The sequence below is a fragment of the Alligator mississippiensis genome, chromosome 11 (genome assembly GCF_030867095.1).
Source record: "Alligator mississippiensis isolate rAllMis1 chromosome 11, rAllMis1, whole genome shotgun sequence".
Lineage (NCBI taxonomy): Eukaryota > Metazoa > Chordata > Crocodylia > Alligatoridae > Alligator > Alligator mississippiensis.
Genome location: NC_081834.1, coordinates 7,389,582 through 7,402,213, shown reverse-complemented (window position 1 = coordinate 7,402,213; position 12,632 = coordinate 7,389,582). Strand labels below are relative to the sequence as shown.

General features: G+C 44.3%; 1 protein-coding gene across 1 annotated transcript in view; it reads right to left on the bottom strand.

Annotated features, from left to right (window-relative positions):
• The window catches only part of CERS3 (ceramide synthase 3), a 75,566-nt gene extending 63,017 nt beyond the window's left edge, over positions 1–12,549 (bottom strand). Inside the window, exon 1 of the mRNA XM_019477750.2 lies at positions 12,134–12,549. Coding sequence (XP_019333295.1) covers positions 12,134–12,168 — 35 coding nt within the window. The 5' untranslated portion in view covers positions 12,169–12,549. The remainder of the gene's footprint in view (positions 1–12,133) is intronic.
• Positions 12,550–12,632: the final 83 nt, after the last annotated feature.

Sequence of the window (12,632 nt, the reverse complement as noted above, 5' to 3'; positions counted from 1 at the left end):
CTAAAAGGACATGCCAAAGTAAAGTGACAGCCAACAGCTACCCGCCAACAGTGTGTCCGCAAGTGTTGGTCCCAATCCCTGCATTTATTCAGCGTTCGGCTGTATGAGATTTGTTCCCCCTTCACCATTGGTTAAATTTTACTGCAACATCTTTTTATCAAATAGTAATAAGCTCCTCTGTGTATAATTTGTGTTAAAAATGTAGCTCCACTGACCAAAAAATGGCATTGAACAAATCCACTGTCAAGACCCCCAGCTCTGTGCATCAGTCCAGATGCCTGGTTTGATTCTGACCTCTGGCACTATCACGGGTATATGTGGGTTGCCTTTTTTAACTGATAAGGATGTATTTTACCAGGAAATGGATTCGAAACACAGAGAAATGGTTAGATATTAGACTCTTCCTGCCCCGTGATCATCTCTGCCCACAATAATTATTGCACTCTGGGCCCCAACATGGAGAGTGAGAATACAGAACTGGTTACAGAGCAGCATAAGATCAAAAGCAGCTTTATTTGCTGCATCTGTTTTGATGCAACACTACTCTATACACACACAAGAGCTCTGGGGCCCTAAACTTCAAATTTACTCACTTATGCCTATAATATCTTGATAGTAGCATCATGGGTTTGGAAATTTGGAGGCAGGGGAGCAGTGACAATATTAATTGCTATGTCTACTGCACCACTGAATCCACTGTTGGCCACTTCCCCGCCTCTACTTTCTGTCCAAAATACCTGAATGGATTTATTCAGACTCTCCAAAACAATTTACCTTTGGGCATAGGCAAATCATGGACACTTTTGTCCAGAAAACAGTATCTCTTTTCAGTGGGCCCAAACCTCTTGAGGACAGGGAGAGTCTAATAAAAACTGGAGTTACAACCTTAATTGTCGCATATGCTGCTGATCGAGTCCCATTGTGTGTGTTCTATAATAAAACAATCAAATAAGAGGCAATTTGATAGAATATGATGCCATATTAACACTGCCACTGCTCCCCTGCCACCAGATTTCTGGATCTGTGTCTCAGATATAATGCACGCCCCGATTTCCATCAGCTGGTTTTGGAGAAAAAAAGGTGCTGGTTACCGTTGAGAAAAATATGGCATTCTACTATTCTTTCATATTACCTATGATAACATGGGGAGGGAGGGAACAAAAGTCAACTTTCTTACAGTAGGACAATGGAACAAGCTGTCCAGGGAAGTTGTAGCATATCTTTCACTGGAGGCTTTCGAGAACAGCCCATTTAAGCATTTGTCTGGGATGGTTTGGGAATACTGAACCCTTCATTTGTGCAGTGTTGCATTAAATGATCTCCGAGGACCCTTTCAACTCTGTGGGCACCCATACACGTGGCCAACGCCCGCTCTGACGCGTTCTAATTGGAACACATTGGAGCAGACTTGATTCATCGGAGCAGCCTCAGCATCACATGTACTCAGCGTCCCTGCGCTTTAAAATCGTGGCGGGGTTGCTTTAATTAAAGCTCGTCGAATGAGCTTCAGTTAGAGAGCCACTGCCATTTTGAAGTATGAGGATGCTGAATACACAAGACTGTCTTGGGAGCCACTCTAACTAAAGCGCCCCAACCACGGAGCATGTGTGGAGATGCCCTCCGATTCCTGAATGGCTCCCAGCTCTGCCTGGAAGGCAGAGTCAGCAAGGGCTGATGGGCCAAATGCCAGGAGGGCTTGGATCCAGCAATGTTATGCTGGGACTGAAATACAGGCAGTCCTTGACTTACGGTGATTCGCAGTTGCAATGCTCTGCCATTTACACCCATGTTATTACTTACGGCACTGGATCCTCGCACTTGCGGCACTACAGGGAACTATACAATGAGAAAAAGAAGGCAGCAAAACAAATATCCCTGGATCAGCTTCTCAAAAAGCCATCAAGTGGCCCTAAGTCTCCCCAAAATCTCCCCAAAGAAGCCCTTCTGAATTCCACGACCCTGATGAAGGTGTTCCTGCACCTTCCAATTAAATAACATTTTATGCAATTAGTTACTGTATTGCCCCGTTTAATTGATTTATATACAGTACACTTTAAATGATATACGCTGTACCAGTACAAAGCTTTTTATAGTTGATTAAATAGGTGATTGAAATATGGTGTTTATGGTCATTTCTATAAAAAGCTGGGCATCAGGCCCTTGGTCAGGAACATAACCCCCTATAACAACATTGTTTCTATGGGAAAAATCAGATTCGACTTACACTGTGTCAACTTACGCCTTTTCCAGGAACGTAACCCGCCATAAGTGCGAGGACTGCCTGTATGTCAACTCAAGCGGCAACTAGAGGTAATGTAAGGGTTCCCCTTCCAGTGGCAACAGGTTCCCTTCTTACGACTCTCTAATTAAGCATATAGAATCATAGAAAATTAGGGTTGGAAGAGACCTCAGGAGGTCATCTAGTCCAACCCCCTGTTCAAAGCAGGAGCATCCCCAACTAGATCATCCCAGCCAAAAGTTTGTCTAGCCGGGTTTTGAAAACCTCCAAGGATGGCTGGAGGTTCCACCGCCCCTCTGGGTAACTTGTTCCAGTGCTTTAGTACCTTCCTAGCGAGAAAATTCTTCCCAATATCTAACCTTAACTTCCCTTGCTGCAATATGAGACTGTTGCTCCTTGTTCTGTTATCTGCCACCACTGAGAACAGTCCAGCTTCATCCTCTTTTGCAACCCCCCTTCAGGCAGTTGAAGGCTGCTATTTCATAGATTTCATAGACATTAGGGATGGAAAGGACCTCGGAAGATCGAGTCCAGCCCATACCCCCTCCAACATTGCAGCTGGTATGCAAAAGGTGAAGGAGTGACACACTTCTGGCAGGTAGCTGTTGACTGTAACTTTATTTTGGCAAGTTCCTTTAGTAATAGGAGCATAGTAAAGCCATTGCACCTTTAATGCAGTTTCATTCCAGCTAAATCAGCCCTAGGAGTATGCAGATGGAACAGTTACAGCATAAGAAGTGACAGGCATACCCAGGTAGCAATTCTCCTTTACTTTTTCATGTGCTGAAGTTACCTCTGTCCAGAGCTATTGATTGCATTTTAAATTACTTTGTTACAGGTGCAGCAGGAAAGCAATTCCTTCCTTCCATGTCTGTCTGCCTTCTCCTGACCTTCTTGCCCTTTATTTCTCTCCTTGCTCTGCTTGGGCTGATTTATTTCTCTTACAAGTTCCATGGCCAGGAAGTGCATCACTACCACTCCCTAAGGTCTCTCAAACATCCAGTGCAGGTTACGCAAGGTTTTATAAACGATTCTTCATCATCATCTGTAGAATAATTGCTAAATATTAAAACATGGGTGTAGGCAGTGATACTCCATGTGTCAGCAACCCCCCATGACTGCTCAGCCTCACCTACGGCCTTCTACCATGTCTCACAACAGCATCAGGACCAAGACCAAGTCTCCTCTGCACCTTTGTCCTCAGACTCGCACTTGCCACTTGCTCTCACCCAACATCTCTCCTGCCTGTGGCAAAACCAGCAGGGGGACTATGTGCCTGGCACAGCATGCCAGCTGCTTTGTTGCAACAGCCGACCCCCCACTCTTGCCAATACCTAGGTCTAAAGGCTGAGGGTCAAATCTTCTGCTGATGAGAATTGGTGTTATAAAAGATGCTGGACTGAGAATCTGGAGAAGGCTATTAAAAAAAAAAAGAAGTGTAAATTTTTCACAGAGGGGAAACGTGCTCGTTACCTCAGCAAGAACTCTTACTCGTATGCAGAGTGTGATATTATCACTGCCCTGAAAGAACCGGTTTTGGTCACTCACTTCAAGCCTGGAATACCGGCTCTGTATCTTTGGGCAAAACAGCCCATTTTGTTGTGAGAAATCTCATACTCTGATGCTAGATTGACTCTTCCTAAAGAAAATAACTTTTTCACAATTTAACACCCCCACCCAACTACAGCCACTATTTTTTTCACTGTACTCAGACGCAAGAGTTTTATTAATACACATACACAAGCTCTATGTCATTCTTTTAAATTCTTTTCCCTAGTACAAAGAATGCATAGTTCACTTCTGCAACTTAAGAATTTGGCAAAATGTTCATGTGAGTGTTTTGTGGAATGAAAAACAGGGAAAGCAGGAGTAGCACCAAAAACTACTACTGCACTCCTAAGCCCATCATTTTAAACAAAACATCCCCAAATGCACAAACCATATCAGTCATAAAATATCATAGGATGTTTCAAATACAAGCTTGCTAACACTTGTCCCAAATACTTGTTTAAACACGGTCCTAAGTTGACAGAATTACTGCTACTCTTCTATATAAAAGGTGACAAAGTTAAGAGAGTACACACTGACGGTTACGATCCCAGCCCCGTACAACGTGAAAACAGAAGCCTCCTACCTTTGCTATGTTTCTGGCAAACAGCATTTAAGTGTACTAGCAAAGTTATATACATAGGCTACACTCTCAGAGGGAAAACACGCCTCATTTGCAAAACACCTGCAATTTCTTCAGAGATCCACCCAGCAAAGCTGCTAATCAAGATTTCTGCCTCAAGTCAATCCTGATGTCAGACTGCATGGAGTGAACTCATACAGTAGTACTGCCAAATGTCATCACCGTAGCTGGTTTCAACATAGTTAATGGAGAAACGTTATGTACCATACAACAGTGTTTATTGGGTTATAAAGATACTCTTGTCCCCCTTAAAAATCTGAGAACACCACACCTGCTGGGTGTGAACGAAGATGTGAACTACGCAACTCCATGTTTGCACGAAGGCATTGTTCGCAGACTTCTGCAGTGGATTTAACAATAAAAATTGGGTAAATTCTCTGATCATAGAAGAGAACACAAGAGCTTGGTGCGAGTCTTGATACTTTCTAAAAAGCTGCCATTTCTTCAGACGGTATAAGCCAATAGGTCTATGCCAATTTATACAAGCTGAATCTCTGTCCCTGCATATCTGGAGATCATATAAGTGTCATTTGCTTCAAGCCAGCTTTCAAATAAATCTCAAGCACCATAGTTATGGTGCTTGAGAATATTTGATGTTCTGACCGAAGACCATTCTTCACCACCTCCCTCAAGAGACTGTCCGGAATTGCCGAGTCCCCACAAATTCTTAATGGCTCCTCTTCCAGGGGTTGTTAGGAAGGGATGGCTACTGGAGCTCCTTCTGTTCTCCTGGTTCTGCAAGCAGCTAGGAAACAGTAAGCCATGCCATAATACAATGAAGGGAGGTATGATCCAGCCCAAAACCTTGACCCAAATCTAAATTTCCCTTAAGGCCAAGGTTGTTTGCATGGAAGGGTTTGATTATAGTTATACATCCTGCATTTTTCTAGTATTGCATCCTTTATCTTCTGTGTTTTTAATTTATTCTGTGTATTTTAGGTCTTCAGTCCTAAATTAAAAGTAGGGTGCATACTCATTAAACTGAAGCAGAACAACTGTTCAACTTGGAGGACTGCTCTGGGAAGGTAACATTACCATTTTGCTGTGCCATTAGACATGGGAAAATGCAGCAATAATTCGAAACAGTGATAAGCCAGATCACACAGGAATGCTTTCCCAACTAGAGAACGTGGAGCAAGTTGATTCATGTATGGCTTGGTTAATAAGCTGCTTTTCACTTACCAAGGTAGGTGGCAGAAATGTCCATCTCTGATATCTTGAATTTACAATTTCTTCCCAATTGCACTCAATTGCCAAAAAGGCTTTGGTTTGACTGGAACAAATCCATACTTTTGATAATAAAATATTCTAAAGCTTTAGAGACCTGTTATGAGCATTGCTTAGGTACCACCTATGACAATCCTGGGACTTTAATACAGAATCAAATTAAAAGAAGAAATTATACAAAAAAACCCCAAACAAACAGAAAACCCACCAACAAGCTAACCCCTGACAGACCAAAGACACCCACTGCCCTTCCAATTCACACTGCATCTTGCCTCCCATAGTAGGGCTGTGCAAAGCTTCGGTTCCCGATTTGATTCAGCAGAGATTTGACCTGATTCGGTGGCCGAATCTCCGAATCGAATCAGAGGACCCTTTAATCTCTTCGAATTGATTCGGAAATTTGGACAGAGGCAGCTTTAAATGTTTTTTCTACATACCTCTAGGTAACAGGCAGCTCATGAGTGCTGTGATGCTGGGGTGCATGGAGTGTCCCACAGAATCGCGGGGGACCCCCCAGCAGACCCAGAAGTTACCAGAACACACCAGGAATGGCAAGACAGGTTGTTTGGGGACCGACATTAACAGCCTCCAGATAAGAGAGATGGAATTTGTGCCCGTTATGTTGGGATGAAGATTAAGAGTGTCCCCGAAAAGACTGAGCACCCCACCCCCTCCCTTGCCTGTTTAGCTGTGAGAAAAAGTTGGGGAGATGTGCTCTACTAGCAGGTAGGAGAGCTAGAGGGGGCTCAGACAGAGCTGGCTGTAGCTGTACAAAAACTGGGTCTGGCACAAGATGCAGGTGGAAGCAATGGAACAGAAGTGGTGGGGACAGAGGTCAAAGACCTGCAAAAGCACTTCAGGGCAGATGTGCCTCCCCAGACCTGCACCCATGGGGGAAGGCCACAGAAAGCTCACAAAGCCAGGATAAGACTTGCACATACAGGGGAACTCGATTCAGGGATGGCACCCCTGGAAGCAAGGGGTAGAGAGAGGAAGGATGCAGAAGCCCGACCTCAGGTGCAGTCTCAACCCAACAGACAGTCAAAAGAAGAGGGGGTAGTGGCAATCTCTGATATGATGGCAGTTAGGGAAGAGGCCAATCCATCCCAGAGAGGAGGTGTGGGATCAGAAAGAAGCCCAAGAAGAAAAACCTTCCACTACCTTGGGGTAGGCAAATAAACCCTTGAGGCAGCCCTCACTAGGTATTAACCTAACCCCCCAGCCCTGGGTTATATCCCTACAAGCTGCCCAAGTCTCACTGGTAATCCCCAAGGCAGCTCAGCGGTTCATCTGACACCCCCTTGCAGCTTCCCTAGCCAGGAGCTCTTTCCCCTGCAGCTTTCAGGACAAGACTGCCTTGTTTTGGCTTGGTCAAGGCTCATATTCCCAGAGCCCTGCCCCTCTCTGGTCAGGTGACTCTATGGGGTTGTCACAGGTACCCCTCGATTTGATTCCCTGCCCGGGCTCCATGGTAGCCCACTTGTGGCAGAGCCTAGTCCCCCCTGCAGGGCTCCAGCTTGCAGTCCTACTGTGGAGCAACTAGCCCTGCAATAGGCTTCCTGCTACTCATGCTGCCATGGTCCTGGTGTGTAGTCACAGGTCCAGTTTACTCAGGTCAGCTCTCCCGCAGTCTCTCCCTGGGCCCTTTCTCCCTTAAAGTAGCAGAGAATCTGCAGCTCTGTTACAGTACCAAACTAAAGCTTCAGTTTCTAGGACTGCCAGCTGGTGCATACAACAAAGTCTGCAGTGAAAAGAAAGATTATCTTAATTTTGAGAAGTTTCTTTCTATTCAATGGCCAAACCAGGGTGGGGCAAACAGGGCAACCATTCTGAGCACCGACTTGGAAGGTTTGGGAAGAGGGAGATGTGAAAAAGAGAGGCTTCTGCCTGCAGCTGCAAGATCATGATTGCATGACCACTATAAGTCACTGCTGCCCATGTGCCCGAGGCACCTAGCTGTGCCTGTATGCTCCTGTTCCTAATAAATTGAGTCAGATGCTATTTACCTACTGACTGATAACTGCATAGTGCCATGAAAGTTGGGACCATAATAATGGTCCCAATAATAACTAATGGCCTAACTCACCTGGCATTTGATATAAATAGCAATACGTCTCCCCTGAACCACGTACCATTATTTCAAGTTAATTTCTAACTTGATTATGAGGGTCCTTTCTACCTGTAGAATCAATGGGTATAATAAAATTGAGCTGAACATAAAGAAATATTAGAGTACAAAGATATAGCAGTACCAAAAGGTCCTGGAGCTGGATGACTGGAGCTGAAAACCAAATCTCTTCTTGCCTTACCCATCTTCTCCACAGAAACATGTAGAGTCACCTCCATAAGGTAATTCTTGAAGCCAGTTGTCAAGGATCATGACCCCAGGATCATGCTTGCATGCTCTGACTCAATCCCTGCTGGTTTGCAAGTTATGTAGCCCATCTCTTAGAAGTGATATTTAATACAATATTCTACTGCCACTCACTTAGAAATAATTATACTTTCATCCATGTACTCCTTCTTTTGAGATTTGCCAATGATAAAGAAACATGTATAACATCTGGTCTCAATGTTAAGACACAAAATTACCCAAAGGAGTGAGCAACGAGGTACAGCAAACCTAAATCAGAATCAGAATTCTCTATATTATGGCACGCAACACCCACAGATTTCAGCAGGTACCAAGCACCAAAATACTTTGAAAACTTTAGGACTTGTTCCCAAAAGAAAGGGAAGATGCCAGGATTCATTTAAGGGACCAGTAATGGTAATGCTAAAATGAAAAATCCCATGCCACTAGAGGGGAAAGAAGTGAGCTCTATGCCTTAACTCTCACTTCTGATGAGTAAGTGCTTTTATGATGCAGAAATGTCACTAAATGGTTTCAAGGCTCAAGGATCTGATCCTGAACCGACCCGGAAGCTACCTTCTGAAGAATTTATTACTTCTGATAACTTTAAGAACTCCAGAGTATACGTGTTGTTCTTAGATGTTATTTTTCAAGTTGTTGCAACCCTTCTGGTTTTATAAAACACTGCACTTACTGCAACATTGATATCAACTCGTGGGAGACTACTGCCCAGGACTGCCCCAAATGGAGGAAGAGTCTGCTGCAAGGATCTCGGTACTTTGAAACCTTAGTGACAACAGGTAGTTGGAAAAAAGAGAGAGCAGCAGAAACGTGTCTCAGACCAAACCAACAACCAGAGCTACCCAAACAATGCAGAAACATGTACCCGAACTGCAACAGAGCCCGTCGATCCCAGATAGGCCTCATCAGCTACCCTTGGACCCACAGATAAGACAATCACACAAGACGACGATCCTCAACTATGCGGGAGTCCAATGACGATGGTATGCAACTTACAGGTTCCAACCCGGCTTTGATAATATAGCCTGCTGTTAAGGTTATTTGGTAGAGGAAGAGGCAAATGCTTACATAACCACCAATGAGATAGAATCAAAATCCTCTGGGCCAGAAAGAAAGCATCTTTACCATATACCCTTTGTGCTGTATTTTTTTCTGCAGTCTTGAAACCACTCATTGCTTGGAATCCATCAGTTGTCAAATAATGACGTAAACAGAGAGAGGGATTATAAACTAAAACAATTACAGGCATCATTCTCCAGTCCAATCACCAGTTACCATAAACTACAATAATATTAATAATTGCAGGTATTTATTCCAACACAAGTTAGAAAACATTTCCTAATACTTTCTCCTATACAAAAAGGATACTTAAAAATTATCTGCAAACTCTCTTGCAGAGAAATAGGACATGTATGAATGATCATTAGTTATAAGCCAATATGCGTGCAATTGTCTTTGACTTGGCACTAATTAATATTACAACAGTTGGAGTCGTGTAGGTAAAAGTAGTCACACGTTGATTGATTTCACAATCATGCGATTTTTTATCTGGGATCATGAATACTAAAAGTGCGTATCTACTATGTAAGATAATAAGACACATTGTTGGGATGTTGCAATAATCCTCTAACTAAATGTAAACTCAGGAAATTCAGACTAAAGGTTAACCTTAAAATGCACACATTAAGGTATAAAAATGCACAATACAGACCCAAACAACATCAAATCCAACCTGTAGCAAATCTTTAGAAAACCCCTCCTGTTATGATTTGTGCATAACAGAGTTTGTGATCTCAGGCTAGATTAAACTGATGTCCACATAGTCATTCAATATTTTCATTCCTTTACGATGTCAAAAGAAGAGCTAGAATGATTTTTCTCCGTTTCCTACTTTACCATATTTGGACATTTTTGAAGGTTAACCTATTGTACTGGCACTGATTGGGACATCTATCACACATTTTACCCCAAATCAGAGATGTACCTACTCTCAGACTGAGAGCAACTGTTACTCTAAAATTACAGAAGGATTCTAATTTAACACTCGGAAATTGGCTCCAAGGTCAGACCCAGAGAGTAACAGTCAATGGAAGCAAATCGTTATGGTGCTCCGTGACCAGTGGCGTCCCCCAAGGCTCTGTCCTTGTTCCGGTTCTCTTTAACATCTTATCAACGATGTGGACATTGGTGTCAGAAGCACACTGGCCAAGCTCACCAATGACACTAAACTAGTGATCCAGACCGACTTGGATAAGCTTAGCAAGTGGGCAGATACAAACCTGATGATGTTCAATCAGAAAAATGCAGGATACTACACCTTGGGAGGGGCACACACCCACAGCATGCTTATAGGCTCGGCAGTCCTACTCTCGCTGGCACCACAGCTAAGAGACTTGGGGGTCATGACTGACCACAAGATGAACATGAGCCACCAACGTGATGTTGCAGCTGGTAAAGCAAACAAAAACTTTGGCTTGCATCCATAGATGCTTCTCAAGTAAGCCTCAGGATGTCATCCTCCCACTGTACTCGGCCTTGGTGAGGCTGCAGCTGGAGTACTGCATCCAATTCTGGGCTCCACAATTCAAAAGGGACATGGAAAAACTTGAGAGTCGAGGGGAGAGCCACGTGCATGATAAGAGGGAAGAACAGGCCTTATGGTGAGAGGCTGAGAGCCATGGGACTCTACAGCCTGGAAAAGCGCAGGCTCAGGGGTGACTTGGTGGCCATCTATATCAGGGGTGTGCAGCAGGATCTGGGGGAACACCTGTTCACCAGAGTGCCCCAAGGGATAACGAGGACTAACGGTCATAAACTCCTCCGTGACCGTTTCAGGCTGGACATAAGGAAAAACTTCTTTACTGTCCGAGCCCCCAAGGCCTGTAATAGACTCCCTCCAGAAGTGGTGCAGGCACCTATTCTGGACTTACTTAAGAAACATTTGGAAGTTTATCTTGCTGGGATCCTTTGACCCCAGCTGACTTCCTGCCCCTGGGGCAGGGGGCTGGACTTGATGATCTTCAAGGTCCCTTCCAGCCCTTATGTTTCATAGATTCACAGACATTGTCGTTAATCTGAGACTGTCCAAGCACGTTTGCATAATTATTAAAAACAACATACAGAGAATGCCACAAAAGAACACTAACAAGGTTATTACCCAGGATCAAAGGCAGATCCAGAAGGGGCCTAGTTGTGTGACCACAACCCCCCTCTCTAACTCTGGGGCAGGAGCAGCAGCTGGGGTCATTTTTAAGTCCTCAAATAAGGTAAGAGTCCTGTGACCTGCCCCTTCCCTTTTGTGCTTAGGGCACATCCCCTCCCCATCTGTTGCTGTGTCCCCACCATCCCAAGAGTAAAGGATCTCCTGTCCCCATCCCTGTCTACTCCCTCCAGGTACTCCTTGCAAGCCTGGGAGCAGGCACTGGGCGGGTAAACCCACCTGTCCACTACTGCTGTCCCAGGCTCAGCCCAGCTCCCACACAGCCTAGCTGGAGCAGCTCTGGAGCTCCCCTTGTCCTCAAGACAGCAGGGACACAGTGGCAGGTTGGTGGAGGGAGGGAAAGTACCTCTGAACAGGAAGAGAAGAGGGGTAATTCTTAAGTCCCTAAAGCAGATAAGCAAAAAGTTCCTGACTGCTGACCCCCCCCCCCCCCCACATTGGTCTGCCCCCCCTGTTGGGTGGAGCACCAACCCCTGTAGTGCTGGTCACTGCTCTCGCACCCCCTTTGTAAAATGCTAGATTCACTTCTGCCCAGGTCCTATTTGCCCCCCCCCCCCCCCCACCTTTTTTTTTTTTTTTTTTTTTTAAATACAGTCAAGAGCATCACAAGGCAGTCGGAGCACAGTTATCAGTTTTCCGTATTCTTACCTGGCCCATTCCTCTGCACACGCCTTTCCCAGCTTCCCTGCCTTCCACATCCTGCTTGTGTGAATACAAGCAGACCCACGCGTACTCAAGAACACAGACACATTTCCCATTGTTTCCCAAATTCCCCTGAACAGAGATTAGAAGTCTTTCCCCTTCCACACTCAATATATCTGGTGCAAACAAACATTTTTGAAAATGAATTAAGAGGATCAATGGACATTTAATTGTTCATACCTGAACATATGTTCTCCAATAACGTCCCTTTTCATAAGCAAGCAGTATCATGAGTGGATTGGTGTCACGGAAGACAACAGTGGGTCTAGGACTTTCAGAAAATTCTCTTTCTGGTGCTATATACTTGAGATGCCTGGGGTGTTGCGACTAAAACAGTAGTGCAAACTTCATGCTTGTTAACTTGAATAGGTTTGGAAGCATCTGGAAATATGCACACTTCCCCTCTAAAAACAAGAACCATACATACATATTCTCACATGCTTGTCTGTTATGCAACAATCTCAATTTCTGCTTTATAAAGCACAACTTTTAATTTTTAGAGCAGGCTCTGTAAACTGCCCGGTGAATTAGTCTATAGCATCTCTCTTCTAGAAAGTACCCATTAAAGTTAGGATTGGGACATACTTAAATTTGCATCCACCCTATCTTTTTGCAAGACTCACTTTCAGGCAAAGCCAAGCATGGAAAATTTCAGCCTAGAAGTGGATGAAACTGCATC